The 18,582-nt window shown below is 55.4% G+C and overlaps 1 protein-coding gene across 1 annotated transcript in view; it reads left to right on the forward strand.

Annotated features, from left to right (window-relative positions):
* Positions 1 to 5,718: 5,718 nt before the first annotated feature.
* Positions 5,719 to 18,582, forward strand: part of IFT80 (intraflagellar transport 80) — a gene marked incomplete at its 5' end in the record, with an annotated part of 45,541 nt that continues 32,677 nt past the window's right edge. The window contains 3 exons of the mRNA XM_076054724.1: positions 5,719 to 6,259; positions 7,930 to 8,040; positions 8,935 to 9,003. Of these exons, the coding sequence (XP_075910839.1) occupies positions 5,719 to 6,259; positions 7,930 to 8,040; positions 8,935 to 9,003 (721 nt within the window). The remainder of the gene's footprint in view (positions 6,260 to 7,929; positions 8,041 to 8,934; positions 9,004 to 18,582) is intronic.

Genomic DNA, 18,582 nt, shown 5'->3' on the forward strand with positions numbered 1-18,582 from the left:
GGAGGTCGTGGTTTCGATCCAGACCCTGACAATGCCTGCTGCTGTATATTTGGAGTCTGCGTCTCTCTCTCATCATCATCACGGTGGCTAGGTGGATGTTGACTACCTCGCCTGGTCTACAGGAGGTCGTGGTTTCGATCTAGACCCTGACAATGCCTGCTGCTGTATATCTGGAGTCTGCGTCTCTTTCTCATCATCATCACGGTGGCTAGGAGATGTCAACTACCTCGCCTGGTCTACAGGAGGTCGTGGGTTCGATCCAGACCCTGACGATGCCTGCTGCTGTATATTTGGAGTCTGCGTTTCTCTCTCATCATCATCACGGTGGCTAGGAGATGTTAACTACCTCGCCTGGTCTGCAGGAGGTCGTGGGTTCAATGCTGAACTTGACATCTGCTGTATATTTGGAGTCTGCGTCTCTCTCTCATCATCATCACGATGGCTAGGAGATGTTGACTACCTTGCCTGGTCTACAGGAGGTCGTGGTTTCGATCCAGACCCTGACGATGCCTGCTGCTGTGGATTTGGAGTCTGCGTCTCTCTCATCATCATCATCACGCTGGCTAGGAGATGTTGACCACCTTGCCTGGTCTACAGGAGGTCGTGGGTTCGATGCTGACCCTGACACCTGCTGTATATTTGGAGTTTGCGTGTCTTCCTCTCTGTCTCCCCGTGGTCGCGTGGATTTTTCTCAGGGTTTCGCTGTTTTGTCTCTCCACCTTTAAAATTTGCTGCTATAAATGTCCACGTGATGACGATGATGATGATGAAACCACTTGGGTGAGCTGTCATTTGTAGCCAGGTCCCTAGTTAGTCTCATTCACCTCGTTAGTCTCATTTACCTCGTTAGTATCACCTCGTTAGTCTCACCTCGTTAGTCTCACTCACCTCGTTAGTCTCATTCACCCCGTTAGTCTCGCCTCGTTAGTCTCATTCACCTCGTTAGTTTCATTCACCCCGTTAGTCTCATTCACCTCGTTAGTCTCACCTCGTTAGTCTCGTTCACCTCGTTAGTCTCAACTCGTTAGTCTCATTCACCTCGTTAGTCTCACCTCGTTAGTCTCATTCACCTCGTTAGTCTCGTTCACCTCGTTAGTCTCACCTCGTTAGTCTCATTCACCTCGTTAGTCTCATTCATCCCGTTAGTCTCATTCACCTCGTTAGTCTCATTCACCCCGTTAGTCTCACCTCGTTAGTCTCATTCACCTCGTTAGTCTCATTCACCTCGTTAGTCTCATTCATCCCGTTAGTCTCATTCACCTCCTTAGTCTCATTCACCTCGTTAGTCTCACCTCGTTAGTCTCACCTCGTTAGTCTCATTCACCTCGTTAGTCTCACCTCGTTAGTCTCATTCACCTCGTTAGTCTCATTCGCCTCGTTAGTCTCATTCGCCTCGTTAGTCTCATTCACCTCGTTAGTCTCACTCGCCTCGTTAGTCTCATTCACCTCGTCAGTCTCATTCACCTCGTTAGTCTCATTCACCCCGTTAGTCTCACCTCGTTAGTCTCATTCACCTCGTTAATCTCAACTCGTTAGTCTCATTCACCTCGTTAGTCTCACCTCGTTAGTCTTATTCACCCCGTTAGTCTCATTCACCTCGTTAGTCTCACCTCGTTAGTCTCATTCACCTCGTTAGTCTCATTCACCTCGTTAGTCTCATTAACCCCGTTAGTCTCACCTCGTTAGTCTCATTCACCTCGTTAGTCTCACCTCGTTAGTCTCATTCACCTCGTTAGTCTCATTCACCTCGTTAGTCTCACCTCGTTAGTCTTATTCACCCCGTTAGTCTCATTCACCTCGTTAGTCTCACCTCGTTAGTCTCATTCACCCCGTTAGTCTCATTCACCTCGTTAGTCTCACCTCGTTAGTCTCATTCACCTCGTTAGTCTCATTCTCCTTGTTAGTCTCATTCACCTCGTTAGTCTCATTCACCTCGTTAGTCTCACCTCGTTAGTCTCATTCACCCCGTTAGTCTCATTCTCCTCGTTAGTCTCATTCACCTCGTTAGTTCATTCACCTCGTTAGTCTCACCTCGTTAGTCTCATTCACGTCGTTAGTCTTATTCACCTCGTTAGTCTCATTCACCTCGTTAGTCTCATTCACCTCGTTAGTCTCACCTCGTTAGTCTCATTCACGTCGTTAGTCTCATTCACCTCGTTAGTCTCATTCACCTCGTTAGTCTCACCCCGTTAGTCTTATTCACCTCGTTAGTCTCATTCTCCTCGTTAGTCTCACTCACCTCGTTAGTCTCACCTCGTTAGTCTCATTCACCTCGTTATTCTCGTTCACCTCGTTAGTCTCATTCACCTCGTTAGTCTCACTCACCTCGTTAGTCTCGTTCACCTCGTTAGTCTCACCTCGTTAGTCTCATTCACCTCGTTAGTCTCATTCACCTCGTTAGTCTCACCTAGTTAGTCTCATTCACCTCGTTAGTCTCGTTCACCTCGTTAGTCTCACTCACCTCGTTAGTCTCACCTCGTTAGTCTCATTCACCTCGTTAGTCTCATTCATCCCGTTAGTCTCATTCACCTCCTTAGTCTCATTCACCTCGTTAGTCTCACCTCGTTAGTCTCATTCACCTCGTTAGTCTCACCTCGTTAGTCTCATTCACCTCGTTAGTCTCACTCGCCTCGTTAGTCTCATTCACCTCGTTAGTCTCATTCACCTCGTCAGTCTCATTCACCCCTTTAGTCTCACCTCGTTAGTCTCATTCACCTCGTTAATCTCAACTCGTTAGTCTCATTCACCTCGTTAGTCTCACCTCGTTAGTCTTATTCACCCCGTTAGTCTCATTCACCTCGTTAGTCTCACCTCGTTAGTCTCATTCACCTCGTTAGTCTCATTCACCTCGTTAGTCTCATTAACCCCGTTAGTCTCACCTCGTTAGTCTCATTCATCTCGTTAGTCTCATTCACCTCGTTAGTCTCATTCACCTCGTTAGTCTCACCTCGTTAGTCTTATTCACCCCGTTAGTCTCATTCACCTCGTTAGTCTCACCTCGTTAGTCTCATTCACCCCGTTAGTCTCATTCACCTCGTTAGTCTCACCTCGTTAGTCTCATTCACCTCGTTAGTCTCATTCTCCTTGTTAGTCTCATTCACCTCGTTAGTCTCATTCACCTCGTTAGTCTCACCTCGTTAGTCTCATTCACCCCGTTAGTCTCATTCTCCTCGTTAGTCTCATTCACCTCGTTAGTCTCATTCACCTCGTTAGTCTCACCTCGTTAGTCTCATTCACGTCGTTAGTCTTATTCACCTCGTTAGTCTCATTCGCCTCGTTAGTCTCATTCACCTCGTTAGTCTCATTCACCTCGTTAGTCTCACCTCGTTAGTCTCATTCACGTCGTTAGTCTCATTCACCTCGTTAGTCTCATTCACCTCGTTAGTCTCACCCCGTTAGTCTTATTCACCTCGTTAGTCTCATTCTCCTCGTTAGTCTCACTCACCTCGTTAGTCTCACCTCGTTAGTCTCATTCACCTCGTTATTCTCGTTCACCTCGTTAGTCTCATTCACCTCGTTAGTCTCACTCACCTCGTTAGTCTCGTTCACCTCGTTAGTCTCACCTCGTTAGTCTCATTCACCTCGTTAGTCTCACCTCGTTAGTCTCATTCACCTCGTTAGTCTCGTTTACCTCGTTAGTCTCACTCACCTCGTTAGTATCACCTCGTTAGTCTCATTCACCTCGTTAGTCTCATTCACCTCGTTAGTCTCACTCACCTCGTTAGTCTCACCTCGTTAGTCTTATTCACCCCGTTAGTCTCATTCACCTCGTTAGTCTCACCTCGTTAGTCTCATTCACCCCGTTAGTCTCATTCACGTCGTTAGTCTCATTCACCTCATTAGTCTCATTCACGTCGTTAGTCTCATTCACCTCGTTAGTCTCACCTCGTTAGTCTCATTCACGTCGTTAGTCTCATTCACCCCGTTAGTCTCATTCACCCCGTTAGTCTCATTCACCTCGTTAGTCTCATTCACCTCGTTAGTCTCATTCACCTCGTTAGTCTCATTCACCTCGTTAGCAATGGCGGAGCCAGGATTTTCAGGTAGGGGGAGCCAGCCCCTCTGGCAATGAAAAAGGATGAGGAGTTATTAGTAAGTACAGTGAGGGAAAACAAGTATTTGATCCCCTGCTGATTTTGTACGTTTGCCCACTGACAAAGAAATGATCAGTCTATAATGTTAATGGTAGGTTTATTTGAACAGTGAGAGACAATAACAACAAGAAAATCCAGAAAAACGCATGTCAAAAATGTTATAAATTGATTTGCATTTTAACGAGGGAAATAAGTATTTGACCCCTCTGCAAAACATGACTTAGTACTTGGTGGTAAAACCCTTGTTGGCAATCACAGAGGTCAGACGTTTCTTGTAGTTGGCCACCAGGTTTGCACACATCTCAGGAGGGATTTTGTCCCACTCCTCTTTGCAGATCTTCTCCAAGTCAGTAAGGTTTCGAGGCTGACGTTTGGCAACTCGAACCATCAGCTACCTCCACAGATTTTCTACGGGATTAAGGTCTGGAGACTGGCTAGGCCACTCCAGGACCTTAATGTGCTTCTTCTTGAGCCACTCCTTTGTTGCCTTGGCCGTGTGTTTTGGGTCATTGTCATGCTGGAATACCCATCCACGACCCATTTTCAATGCCCTGGCTGAGGGAAGGAGGTTCTCACCCAATATTTGACGGTACATGGCCCCGTCCATCGTCCCTTTGATGCGGTGAAGTTGTCCTCTCCCCTTAGCAGAAAAACACTTCCAAAGCATAATGTTTCCACCTCCATGTTTGACGGTGGGGATGGTGTTCTTGGGGTCATAGGCAGCATTCCTCCTCCTCCAAACACGGCGAGTTGAGTTGATGCCAAAGAGCTCCATTTTGGTGTCATCTGACCGCAACACTTTCACCCAGTTGTCCTCTGAATCATTCAGATGTTCATTGGCAAACTTCAGACGGGCATGTATATGTGCTTTCTTGAGCAGGGGGACCTTGCGGGCGCTGCAGGATTTCAGTCCTTCACGGCGTAGTGTGTTACCAATTGTTTTCTTGGTGACTATGGTCCCAGCTGCCTTGAGATCATTGACAAGATCCTCCCGTGTAGTTCTGGGCTGATTCCTCACCGTTTTCATAATCATTGCAACTCCACGAGGTGAGATCTTGCATGGAGCCCCAGGCCGAGGGAGATTGACAGTTCTTTTGTGTTTCTTCCATTTGCGAATAATCGCACCAACTGTTGTCACCTTCTCACCAAGCTGCTTGGCAATGGTCTTGTAGCCCATTCCAGCCTTGTGTAGGTCTACAATCTTGTCCCTGACATCCTTGGAGAGCTCTTTGGTCTTGGCCATGGTGGAGAGTTTGGAATCTGATTGATTGATTGCTTTTGTGGACGGGTGTCTTTTATACAGGTGTGCTCCTGATCTCAGCTCGTCACCTGTATAAAAGACACCTGGGAGCCAGAAATCTTTCCGATTGAGAGGGGGTCAAATACTTATTTCCCTCATGAAAATGTAAAATCAATTCACAACATTTTTGACATGCGTTTTTCTGGATTTTTTCTTGTTGTTATTCTGTCTCTCACTCTTCAAATAAACCTACCATTAATATTATAGACCGATCATTCCTTCGTCAGCGGGCAAACGTACAAAATCAGCAGGGGATCAAATACTTTTCTAGATTTGAAGCTTTCGTGACTGCTAGGATCCATACTCTTTGGTTCTATTGGGTAAAGTCACGTAGGTGAAAAAAATTCTGTACTCACTAATTGCGAACCGCGTTGCCGTGTGATCGCCATCGCGCTCGCTGAAGCTGTCGATGCCTTCCGGGAAGTCGCGCACTCTGTGCGCGCGCGACTGCGCGCAATTCTGCGGGCGACCCGTGGCCGCTTACTTATCGCCCAATCGTGGACTCGCCTCGCGGAGCGCCGCGATGGTACGCCGCGCGACGCCGACGTTGTTGCCGACGGACCCGGCCCCCTTGACGACGCTGCACACGTGGGTCCGGCGTGCTGCATCGCCTGGCTGCCGTCTAGCGACGAGGCCTTCTCCTGCGGCGACGACGGCGCCGCCCTGCGCTGGCGCCGGGGGCCGCGCGCCGCGGGGGCCCCGGAGCGCGGGGATCTCGGGGGGGACCCCGAGCCCCTGCGCTGGGGGCTACCGGAGGGGAGCCACCCCACTGACGCGCACTGCCAGCCGCGGGCGGCCGGCGGCGGCGGCGGCAAGAAGCAGCAGCAGCAGCAGGGGGAGGCGCTGGTGATCGCTAGCGCTGAGGGTGAGTGTGTTGGGGGTGAGTGTGTTGGGGGGGGTGTGTGTGTTGGGGGGGGTGTGTTGGGGGTGAGTGTGTGGTGGTGAGTGTGTGGTGATCGCTAGCGCTGAGGGTGAGTGTGTTGGGGGTGAGTGTGTTGGGGGGGGTGTGTGTGTTGGGGGGGGTGTGTTGGGGGTGAGTGTGTGGTGGTGAGTGTGTGGTGATCGCTAGCGCTGAGGGTGAGTGTGTTGGGGTGAGTGTGTGGGGGTGAGTGTGTGGTGGTGAGTGTGTGGTGGTGAGTGTGTGGGGGTGAGTGTGTTGGGGGTGAGTGTGTGGTGATCGCTAGCGCTGAGGGTGAGTGTGTTGGGGTGAGTGTGTGGGGGTGAGTGTGTTGGGGGTGAGTGTGTGGTGGTGAGTGTGTGGGGGTGAGTGTGTGGTGGTGAGTGTGTGGGGGTGAGTGTGTTGGGGGTGAGTGTGTGGTGATCGCTAGCGCTGAGGGTGAGTGTGTTGGGGGTGAGTGGGGTGGTGAGTGTGTGGGGATGGTGAGTGTGTTGGGGTGAGTGTGTGGGGTGGTGAGTGTGTGGGGTGGTGAGTGTGTTGGGGTGAGTGTGTGGGGTGGTGAGTGTGTGGGGTGGTGAGTGTGTTGGGGGTGAGTGTGTGGTGATCGCTAGCGCTGAGGGTGAGTGTGTTGGGGGTGAGTGTGTTGGGGGGGGTGAGTGTGTGGGGGTGGTGAGTGTGTTGGGGTGAGTGTGTGGTGGTGAGTGTGTGTGGTGGTGAGTGTGTAGGGGGTGAGTGTGTTGGGGGTGAGTGTGTGGGTGAGTGTGTGGGGGTGAATGTGTTGGGGTGAGTGTGTGGGGGTGAGTGTGGGGGTGAGTTTGTGGGGTGGTGAGTGTGTGGGGTGAGTGTGTGGGTGAGTGTGTTGTGGTGAGTGTGTGGTGGTGAGTGTGTGGGGGTGAGTGTGTGGGGGTGAGTGTGGGGGTGAGTGTGGGGGTGAGTGTGTGGGGGTGAGTGTGCGGGGTGAGTGTGTGGGGGTGAGTGTGTTGGGTGAGTGTGTGGGGGTGAGTGTGTGGGGGTGAGTGTGTGGGGGTGAGTGTGTGGGGGTGAGTGTGTGGGGGTGAGTGGTGTGTGTTGGTGAGTGTGTGGGGGTGAGTGTGTGGGTGAGTGTGGGGTGAGTGTGTGGGGGTGAGTGTGTGGGGGTGAGTGTGTGGGGGTGAGTGTGTGGGGGTGAGTGTGTGGGGGGTGAGTGTGTGGGTGAGTGTGGGGTGAGTGTGTGGGGGTGAGTGTGTTGGGGTGAGTGTGTTGGGGTGAGTGTGTGTGGGTGAGTGTGTGGGGTGAGTGTGTGTGGGTGAGTGTGTGGGGGTGAGTGTGGGGGTGAGGAGGGTGAGTGTGTGGGGGTGAGTGTGTGGGGGTGAGTGTGGGGGTGAGGAGGGTGAGTGTGTGGGGGTGAGTGTGGGGGTGAGGAGGGTGAGTGTGTGGGGGTGAGTGTGGGGGTGAAGAGGGTGAGTGTGTGGGTGGTGGACGTGAGTGGTGGCGGAGCTGGGTGCGTAGTTGTGGTGGTGGTGGACGTGCGTGGTGGTGGTGAACGTGGTGGTGGTGAACGTGGTGGTGGTGATGAACGTGAGTGGTGGTGGTGAACGTGGTGGTGGTGGACGTGAGTGGTGGTGGTGGTTGTGGAGCTGTGTGCGTGGTGCCCCCAGGACGTCTCCACCTGGTGTCACGTGTGGGCCGCGTGGAGCGCAGCGTGGAGGCTCACCGTGGAGCCGTGCTGGCCGCACGATGGAGCGGGGACGGCACCGCGCTCGCCACCGGTGAGAAGGGCAGCATGGGACAGCGCAACGTACAGGGCAGAGAAGGTCTCTGTGTGAGTCTGTGGGTCTCTGTGTGAGTCTGTGGGTCTCTGTGTGAGTCTGCGGGTCTCTGTGTGAGTCTGTGGGTCTCTGTGTGAGTCTCTGTGTGAGTCTGTGGGTCTCTGTGTGAGTCTGTGGGTCTCTGTGTGAGTCTGTGGGTCTCTGTGTGAGTCTGTGGGTCTCTGTGTGAGTCTGTGGGTCTCTGTGTGAGTCTGCGGGTCTCTGTGTGAGTCTGTGGGTCTCTGTGTGAGTCTCTGTGTGAGTCTGTGGGTCTCTGTGTGAGTCTGTGGGTCTCTGTGTGCGTCTGTGGGTCTCTGTGTGAGTCTGTGGGTCTCTGTGTGAGTCTGTGGGTCTCTGTGTGAGTCTGCGGGTCTCTGTGTGAGTCTGTGGGTCTCTGTGTGAGTCTGTGGGTCTTTGTGTGAGTCTGTGGGTCTCTGTGTGGGTCTCTGTGTGAGTCTGTGGGGCTCTGTGTGAGTCTGTGGGTCTCTGTGTGAGTCTGTGGGTCTCTGTGTGAGTCTGTGTGGGTCTCTGTGTGAGTCTGTGGGTCTCTGTGTGAGTCTGTGGGTCTCTGTGTGAGTCTGTGGGTCTCTGTGTGAGTCTGTGGGTCTCTGTGTGAGTCTGTGTGGGTCTCTGTGTGAGTCTGTGGGTCTCTGTGTGAGTCTGTGGTTCTCTGCATGAGTATCTGCGTGAGTCTGTGGTTCTCTGTGTGAGTATCTGCGCGAGTCTGTGGTTCTCTGCTTGGGCCCGCGAGCCTCTGCGAGCTTCTGCGTGAGCCTGCGCACCCGTACACCCCTCCGCCCGTGCGCGTGCACCGCAGCGACGCTTGCTCACTGACGTGTACACGTCTCCCCACAGCCGGGGAGGATGGCCTCGTCAAGATCTGGTCTCGCAGTGGCATGCTGCGCTCCACGCTGGTGCAGCAGGGTAAGCCTCGCCCGCTCCACTCGGACACAACACGGATTGACCATCGGCACTCATCCGTCGCGTGCGTGTTGTGGTGTGTGCGGCGTGTGTGTGTGTACGGTCACGTGGGGAGCGGTGGTGCAGCGGTTAGCACGCTTTGTAGTGTGTGTAGTGTGTGCGGAGCGGTGGTGCAGCGGTTAGCGCGCTTTGTAGTGTGTGTAGTGTGTGTGTAGTGTGTACGGTCTTGTGGGGAATGGTGGTGCAGCGGTTACCGCGCTTTGTAGTGTGTGTAGTGTGTGGGGAGCGGTGGTGCAGCGGTTAGCACGCTTTGTAGTGTGTGTAGTGTGTGGGGAGCGGTGGTGCAGCGGTTAGCACACTTTGTAGTGTGTGTAGTGTATGTGGAGCGGTGGTGCAGCGGTTAGCACACTTTGTAATTTGAGTAGTGTGTGGAGAGCGGTGGTGCAGCGGTTAGCACACTTTGTAGTGTGTGTAGTGTGTGGGGAGCGGTGGTGCAGCGGTTAGGACACTTTGTAGTGTGTGTGTGTGTGTACGGTCTTGTGGGGAGCGGTGGTGCAGCGTTTAGTGGATGAGACTGACTGTGTGGATGAGACTAACGGGATGGACGATGAGACTAATGAGACTAATGAGACTAACGGGATGGACGATGAGACTGATGAGACTTACGGGATGGACGATGAGACTGATGAGACTTACGGGATGGACGATGAAACTGATGATACTAACGGGATGGACGATGAGACTGATTAGACTAACGGGATGGACGATGAGACTAACGGAGACTTACGGGATGGACGATGAGACTGATGAGACTAACGGGATGGACGATGAGACTAATGGGACTTACGGGATGGACGATGAGACTGATGAGACTAACGGGATGGACGATGAGACTAATGGGACTTGCGGGATGGACGATGAGACTAATGAGACTAACGGGATGGACGGAGAGACTAATGGGACTTACGGGTGGCTAACGTACCGGGCGAGGTTGCAAGACATCTCCTCGCCCACCGCGGCGGCGCCCCCTCTCCGTGGACTCGGCCCTCGGCAAGGAGTGGTGCGGTGAAGTTCACGTGGAGGGGACTTTGTGGGCGTGGTGAAGTTCACTTGGAGGGGACTTTGTGGGTGTGGTGAAGTCCACGTGGAGGGGACTTTGTGGGTGTGGTGAAGTCCACGTGGAGGGGACTTTGTGGGCGTGGTGAAGTTCACGTGGTGGGGACTTTGTGGGCGTGGTGAAGTCCACGTGGAGGGAACTTTGTGGGTGTGGTGAAGTCCACGTGGAGGAGACTTTGTGGGCGTAGTGAAGTCCACGTGGAGGGGACTTTCTGGGCGTGGTGAAGTCCACGTGGAGGGGACTTTGTGGGCGTGGTGAAGTCCACGTGGTGGGGACTTTGTGGGCGTGGTGAAGTCCACTTGGTGGGACTTTGTGGGCGTGGTGAAGTCCACGTGGAGGGACTTTGTGGGTGTGGTGAAGTCCACGTGGTGGGGACTTTGTGGGCGTGGTGAAGTCCACGTGGTGGGGACTTTGTGGGCGTGGTGAAGTCCACGTGGAGGGGACTTTGTGGGTGTGGTGAAGTCCACGTGGAGGGGACTTTGTGGGCGTGGTGAAGTTCACGTGGTGGGGACTTTGTGGGCGTGGTGAAGTCCACGTGGAGGGGACTTTGTGGGTGTGTGAAGTCCACGTGGAGGAGACTTTGTGGGCGTAGTGAAGTCCACGTGGAGGGGACTTTCTGGGCGTGGTGAAGTCCACGTGGAGGGGACTTTGTGGGCGTGGTGAAGTCCACGTGGTGGGGACTTTGTGGGCGTGGTGAAGTCCACTTGGTGGGACTTTGTGGGCGTGGTGAAGTCCACGTGGAGGGACTTTGTGGGTGTGGTGAAGTCCACATGGTGGGGACTTTGTGGGCGTGGTGAAGTCCACGTGGTGGGGACTTTGTGGGCGTGGTGAAGTCCACGTGGAGGGGACTTTGTGGGCGTGGTGAAGTTCACTTGGAGGGACTTTGTGGGCGTGGTGAAGTCCACGTGGTGGGGACTTTGTGGGTGTGGTGAAGTCCACGTGGTGGGGACTTTGTGGGCGTGGTGAAGTTCACTTGAGGGGACTTTGTGGGCGTGAAGTCCACGTGGTGGGGACTTTGTGGGCGTGGTGAAGTCCACGTGGAGGGGACTTTGTGGGCGTGGTGAAGTCCTCGTGGAGGGGACTTTGTGGGCGTGGTGAAGTTCACTTGGAGGGACTTTGTGGGCGTGGTGAAGTTCACTTGGAGGGACTTTGTGGGCGTGGTGAAGTCCACTTGGTGGGGACTTTGTGGGTGTGGTGAAGTCCACGTGGTGGGGACTTTGTGGGTGTGGTGAAGTCCACGTGGTGGGGACTTTGTGGGCGTGGTGAAGTTCACTTGGGGGGACTTTGTGGGCGTGAAGTCCACGTGGTGGGGACTTTGTGGGCGTGGTGAAGTCCACGTGGAGGGGACTTTGTGGGCGTGGTGAAGTCCACGTGGAGGGGACTTTGTGGGCGTGGTGAAGTTCACTTGGAGGGACTTTGTGGGCGTGGTGAAGTTCACTTGGAGGGACTTTGTGGGTGTGGTGAAGTCCACTTGGTGGGGACTTTGTGGGCGTGGTGAAGTCCACGTGGAGGGGACTTTGTGGGTGTGGTGAAGTCCTCGTGGAGGGGACTTTGTGGGCGTAGTGAAGTTCACTTGGAGGGACATTGTGGGCGTGGTGAAGTCCATGTGGTGGGGACTTTGTGGGTGTGGTGAAGTCCACGTGGTGGGGACTTTGTGGGTGTGGTGAAGTTCACGTGGTGGGGACTTTGTGGGCGTGGTGAAGTTCACTTGGAGGGACTTTGTGGGTGTGGTGAAATCCATGTGGAGGGGACTTTGTGGGCGTGGTGAAGTCCATGTGGTGGGGACTTTGTGGGTGTGGTGAAGTCCACGTGGTGGGGACTTTGTGGGTGTGGTGAAGTCCACGTGGTGGGGACTTTGTGGGTGTGGTGAAGTCCACGTGGTGGGGACTTTGTGGGCGTGGTGAAGTCCACGTGGGGGGGACTTTGTGAGCGTGGTGAAGTTCACGTGGAGGGGACTTTGTGAGCGTGGTGAAGTTCACTTGGGGGGACTTTGTGGGTGTGGTGAAGTTCACGTGGAGGGGACTTTGTGGGCGTGGTGAAGTTCACTTGGGGGGACTTTGTGGGTGTGGTGAAGTTCACGTGGAGGGGACTTTGTGGGCGTGGTGAAGTCCATGTGGAGGGGACTTTGTGGGTGTGGTGAAGTTCACGTGGGGGGGACTTTGTGGGTGTGGTGAAGTCCACGTGGTGGGGACTTTGTGGGCGTGGTGAAGTCCACGTGGGGGGACTTTGTGGGCGTGGTGAAGTTCACGTGGTGGGGACTTTGTGGGTGTGGTGAAGCCCACGTGGTGGGGACTTTGTGGGCGTGGTGAAGTTCATGTGGTGGGGACTTTGTGGGCGTGGTGAAGTTCAATTGGAGGGACTTTGTGGGCGTGGTGAAGTCCACGTGGAGGGGACTTTGTGGGCGTGGTGAAGTTCATGTGGTGGGGACTTTGTGGGCGTGGTGAAGTTCACTTGGGGGGACTTTGTGGGCGTGGTGAAGTCCACGTGGTGGGGACTTTGTGGGCGTGGTGAAGTCCACTTGGAGGGACTTTGTGGGTGTGGTGAAGTCCACGTGGAGGGGACTTTGTGGGCATGGTGAAGTCCACGTGGAGGGGACTTTGTGAGCGTGGTGAAGTTCACTTGGAGGGACTTTGTGGGCGTGGTGAAGTTCACGTGGTGGGGACTTTGTGGGCGTGGTGAAGTTCACTTGGAGGGACTTTGTGGGTGTGGTGAAGTCCACGTGGAGGGGACTTTGTGGGCTTGGTGAAGTTCACTTGGAGGGACTTTGTGGGCGTGGTGAAGTCCACGTGGTGGGGATTTTGTGGGCGTGGTGAAGTCCACGTGGTGGGGACTTTGTGGGCGTGGTGAAGTTCACTTGGGGGGACTTTGTGGGTGTGGTGAAGTCCACGTGGTGGGGACTTTGTGGGCGTGGTGAAGTCCACGTGGTGGGGACTTTGTGGGTGTGGTGAAGTCCACGTGGTGGGGACTTTGTGGGCGTGGCGAAGTTCACTTGGGGTGACTTTGTGGGCGTGAAGTCCACGTGGTGGGGACTTTGTGGGCGTGGTGAAGTCCACGTGGAGGGGACTTTGTGGGCGTGGTGAAGTCCACGTGGAGGGGACTTTGTGGGCGTGGTGAAGTCCACGTGGAGGGGACTTTGTGGGCGTGGTGAAGTTCACTTGGAGGGACTTTGTGGGCGTGGTGAAGTCCACGTGGTGGGGACTTTGTGGGTGTGGTGAAGTCCACGTGGTGGGGACTTTGTGGGCGTGGTGAAGTTCACTTGGGGGGACTTTGTGGGCGTGAAGTCCACGTGGTGGGGACTTTGTGGGCGTGGTGAAGTCCACGTGGAGGGGACTTTGTGGGCGTGGTGAAGTCCACGTGGAGGGGACTTTGTGGGCGTGGTGAAGTTCACTTGGAGGGACTTTGTGGGCGTGGTGAAGTTCACTTGGAGGGACTTTGTGGGCGTGGTGAAGTTCACGTGGTGGGGACTTTGTGGGCGTGGTGAAGTTCACTTGGAGGGACTTTGTGGGTGTGGTGAAGTCCACGTGGAGGGGACTTTGTGGGCTTGGTGAATTTCACTTGGAGGGACTTTGTGGGCGTGGTGAAGTCCACGTGGTGGGGATTTTGTGGGCGTGGTGAAGTCCACGTGGTGGGGACTTTGTGGGCGTGGTGAAGTTCACTTGGGGGGACTTTGTGGGTGTGGTGAAGTCCACGTGGTGGGGACATTGTGGGCGTGGTGAAGTCCACGTGGTGGGGACTTTGTGGGCGTGGTGAAGTCCACGTGGAGGGGGCTTTGTGGGCGTGGTGAAGTTCACTTGGAGGGACTTTGTGGGCGTGGTGAAGTCCACGTGGTGGGGACTTTGTGGGTGTGGTGAAGTCCACGTGGTGGGGACTTTGTGGGCGTGGTGAAGTTCACTTGGGGGGACTTTGTGGGCGTGAAGTCCACGTGGTGGGGACTTTGTGGGCGTGGTGAAGTCCACGTGGAGGGGACTTTGTGGGGCGTGGTGAAGTCCACGTGGAGGGGACTTTGTGGGCGTGGTGAAGTTCACTTGGAGGGACTTTGTGGGCGTGGTGAAGTTCACTTGGAGGGACTTTGTGGGCGTGGTGAAGTCCACTTGGTGGGGACTTTGTGGGCGTGGTGAAGTCTACGTGGAGGGGACTTTGTGGGTGTGGTGAAGTCCTCGTGGAGGGGACTTTGTGGGCGTAGTGAAGTTCACTTGGAGGGACTTTGTGGGCGTGGTGAAGTCCATGTGGTGGGGACTTTGTGGGTGTGGTGAAGTCCACGTGGTGGGGACTTTGTGGGTGTGGTGAAGTTCACGTGGTGGGGACTTTGTGGGCGTGGTGAAGTTCACTTGGAGGGACTTTGTGGGTGTGGTGAAATCCATGTGGAGGGGACTTTGTGGGCGTGGTGAAGTCCATGTGGTGGGGACTTTGTGGGCGTGGTGAAGTCCACGTGGTGGGGACTTTGTGGGCGTGGTGAAGTCCACGTGGAGGGGACTTTGTGGGCGTGGTGAAGTTCACTCGGAGGGACTTTGTGGGCGTGGTGAAGTCCACGTGGTGGGGACTTTGTGGGTGTGGTGAAGTCCACGTGGTGGGGACTTTGTGGGCGTGGTGAAGTTCACTTGGGGGGACTTTGTGGGCGTGAAGTCCACGTGGTGGGGACTTTGTGGGCGTGGTGAAGTCCACGTGGAGGGGACTTTGTGGGCGTGGTGAAGTCCACGTGGAGGGGACTTTGTGGGCGTGGTGAAGTTCACTTGGAGGGACTTTGTGGGCGTGGTGAAGTTCACTTGGAGGGACTTTGTGGGCGTGGTGAAGTCCACGTGGTGGGGACTTTGTGGGTGTGGTGAAGTCCACGTGGTGGGGACTTTGTGGGCGTGGCGAAGTCCACGTGGAGGGGACTTTGTGGGCTTGGTGAAGTTCACTTGGAGGGACTTTGTGGGCGTGGTGAAGTCCACGTGGTGGGGATTTTGTGGGCGTGGTGAAGTCCACGTGGTGGGGACTTTGTGGGCGTGGTGAAGTTCACTTGGGGGGACTTTGTGGGTGTGGTGAAGTCCACGTGGTGGGGACTTTGTGGGCGTGGTGAAGTCCACGTGGTGGGGACTTTGTGGGTGTGGTGAAGTCCACGTGGTGGGGACTTTGTGGGCGTGGCGAAGTTCACTTGGGGGGACTTTGTGGGCGTGAAGTCCACGTGGTGGGGACTTTGTGGGCGTGGTGAAGTCCACGTGGAGGAGACTTTGTGGGCGTGGTGAAGTCCACGTGGAGGGGACTTTGTGGGCGTGGTGAAGTCCACGTGGAGGGGACTTTGTGGGCGTGGTGAAGTTCACTTGGAGGGACTTTGTGGGCGTGGTGAAGTCCACGTGGTGGGGACTTTGTGGGTGTGGTGAAGTCCACGTGGTGGGGACTTTGTGGGCGTGGTGAAGTTCACGTGGTGGGGACTTTGTGGGCGTGGTGAAGTCCACGTGGAGGGGACTTTGTGGGCCTGGTGAAGTTCACTTGGAGGGACTTTGTGGGCGTGGTGAAGTCCACGTGGTGGGGACTTTGTGGGTGTGGTGAAGTCCACGTGGTGGGGACTTTGTGGGCGTGGTGAAGTTCACTTGAGGGGACTTTGTGGGCGTGAAGTCCACGTGGTGGGGACTTTGTGGGCGTGGTGAAGTCCACGTGGAGGGGACTTTGTGGGCGTGGTGAAGTCCACGTGGAGGGGACTTTGTGGGCGTGGTGAAGTTCACTTGGAGGGACTTTGTGGGCGTGGTGAAGTTCACTTGGAGGGACTTTGTGGGCGTGGTGAAGTCCACTTGGTGGGGACTTTGTGGGTGTGGTGAAGTCCACGTGGTGGGGACTTTGTGGGTGTGGTGAAGTCCACGTGGTGGGGACTTTGTGGGCGTGGTGAAGTTCACTTGGGGGGACTTTGTGGGCGTGAAGTCCACGTGGTGGGGACTTTGTGGGCGTGGTGAAGTCCACGTGGAGGGGACTTTGTGGGCGTGGTGAAGTTCACTTGGAGGGACTTTGTGGGCGTGGTGAAGTTCACTTGGAGGGACTTTGTGGGTGTGGTGAAGTCCACTTGGTGGGGACTTTGTGGGCGTGGTGAAGTCCACGTGGAGGGGACTTTGTGGGTGTGGTGAAGTCCTCGTGGAGGGGACTTTGTGGGCGTAGTGAAGTTCACTTGGAGGGACTTTGTGGGCGTGGTGAAGTCCATGTGGTGGGGACTTTGTGGGTGTGGTGAAGTCCACGTGGTTGTGGACTTTGTGGGTGTGGTGAAGTTCACGTGGTGGGGACTTTGTGGGCGTGGTGAAGTTCACTTGGAGGGACTTTGTGGGTGTGGTGAAATCCATGTGGAGGGGACTTTGTGGGCGTGGTGAAGTCCATGTGGTGGGGACTTTGTGGGTGTGGTGAAGTCCACGTGGTGGGGACTTTGTGGGTGTGGTGAAGTCCACGTGGTGGGGACTTTGTGGGTGTGGTGAAGTCCACGTGGTGGGGACTTTGTGGGCGTGGTGAAGTCCACGTGGGGGGGACTTTGTGAGCGTGGTGAAGTTCACGTGGAGGGGACTTTGTGAGCGTGGTGAAGTTCACTTGGGGGGACTTTGTGGGTGTGGTGAAGTTCACGTGGAGGGGACTTTGTGGGCGTGGTGAAGTTCACTTGGGGGGACTTTGTGGGTGTGGTGAAGTTCACGTGGAGGGGACTTTGTGGGCGTGGTGAAGTCCACGTGGAGGGGACTTTGTGGGTGTGGTGAAGTTCACGTGGGGGGGACTTTGTGGGTGTGGTGAAGTCCACGTGGTGGGGACTTTGTGGGCGTGGTGAAGTCCACGTGGGGGGACTTTGTGGGCGTGGTGAAGTTCACGTGGTGGGGACTTTGTGGGTGTGGTGAAGTCCACGTGGAGGGGACTTTGTGGGCGTGGTGAAGTTCATGTGGTGGGGACTTTGTGGGCGTGGTGAAGTTCACTTGGGGGGACTTTGTGGGCGTGGTGAAGTCCACGTGGTGGGGACTTTGTGGGCGTGGTGAAGTCCACTTGGAGGGACTTTGTGGGTGTGGTGAAGTCCACGTGGAGGGGACTTTGTGGGCATGGTGAAGTCCACGTGGAGGGGACTTTGTGGGCGTGGTGAAGTTCACTTGGAGGGACTTTGTGGGCGTGGTGAAGTTCACGTGGTGGGGACTTTGTGGGCGTGGTGAAGTTCACTTGGAGGGACTTTGTGGGTGTGGTGAAGTCCACGTGGAGGGGACTTTGTGGGCTTGGTGAAGTTCACTTGGAGGGACTTTGTGGGCGTGGTGAAGTCCACGTGGTGGGGATTTTGTGGGCGTGGTGAAGTCCACGTGGTGGGGACTTTGTGGGCGTAGTGAAGTTCACTTGGGGGGACTTTGTGGGTGTGGTGAAGTCCACGTGGTGGGGACTTTGTGGGCGTGGTGAAGTCCACGTGGTGGGGACTTTGTGGGTGTGGTGAAGTCCACGTGGTGGGGACTTTGTGGGCGTGGCGAAGTTCACTTGGGGTGACTTTGTGGGCGTGAAGTCCACGTGGTGGGGACTTTGTGGGCGTGGTGAAGTCCACGTGGAGGGGACTTTGTGGGCGTGGTGAAGTCCACGTGGAGGGGACTTTGTGGGCGTGGTGAAGTCCACGTGGAGGGGACTTTGTGGGCGTGGTGAAGTTCACTTGGAGGGACTTTGTGGGCGTGGTGAAGTCCACGTGGTGGGGACTTTGTGGGTTTGGTGAAGTCCACGTGGTGGGGACTTTGTGGGCGTGGTGAAGTTCACTTGGGGGGACTTTGTGGGCGTGAAGTCCACGTGGTGGGGACTTTGTGGGCGTGGTGAAGTCCACGTGGAGGGGACTTTGTGGGCGTGGTGAAGTCCACGTGGAGGGGACTTTGTGGGCGTGGTGAAGTTCACTTGGAGGGACTTTGTGGGCGTGGTGAAGTTCACTTGGAGGGACTTTGTGGGCGTGGTGAAGTTCACGTGGTGGGGACTTTGTGGGCGTGGTGAAGTTCACTTGGAGGGACTTTGTGGGTGTGGTGAAGTCCACGTGGAGGGGACTTTGTGGGCTTGGTGAATTTCACTTGGAGGGACTTTGTGGGCGTGGTGAAGTCCACGTGGTGGAGATTTTGTGGGCGTGGTGAAGTCCACGTGGTGGGGACTTTGTGGGCGTGGTGAAGTTCACTTGGGGGGACTTTGTGGGTGTGGTGAAGTCCACGTGGTGGGGACTTTGTGGGCGTGGTGAAGTCCACGTGGTGGGGACTTTGTGGGCGTGGTGAAGTCCACGTGGAGGGGGCTTTGTGGGCGTGGTGAAGTTCACTTGGAGGGACTTTGTGGGCGTGGTGAAGTCCACGTGGTGGGGACTTTGTGGGTGTGGTGAAGTCCACGTGGTGGGGACTTTGTGGGCGTGGTGAAGTTCACTTGGGGGGACTTTGTGGGCGTGAAGTCCACGTGGTGGGGACTTTGTGGGCGTGGTGAAGTCCACGTGGAGGGGACTTTGTGGGCGTGGTGAAGTCCACGTGGAGGGGACT

Source organism: Petromyzon marinus, chromosome 67 (assembly GCF_048934315.1).
Source record: "Petromyzon marinus isolate PM22_M1 ecotype Great Lakes invasive population chromosome 67, UKy_Petmar_22M1.pri1.0, whole genome shotgun sequence".
NCBI classification, from domain to species: Eukaryota; Metazoa; Chordata; class Hyperoartia; order Petromyzontiformes; family Petromyzontidae; genus Petromyzon; species Petromyzon marinus.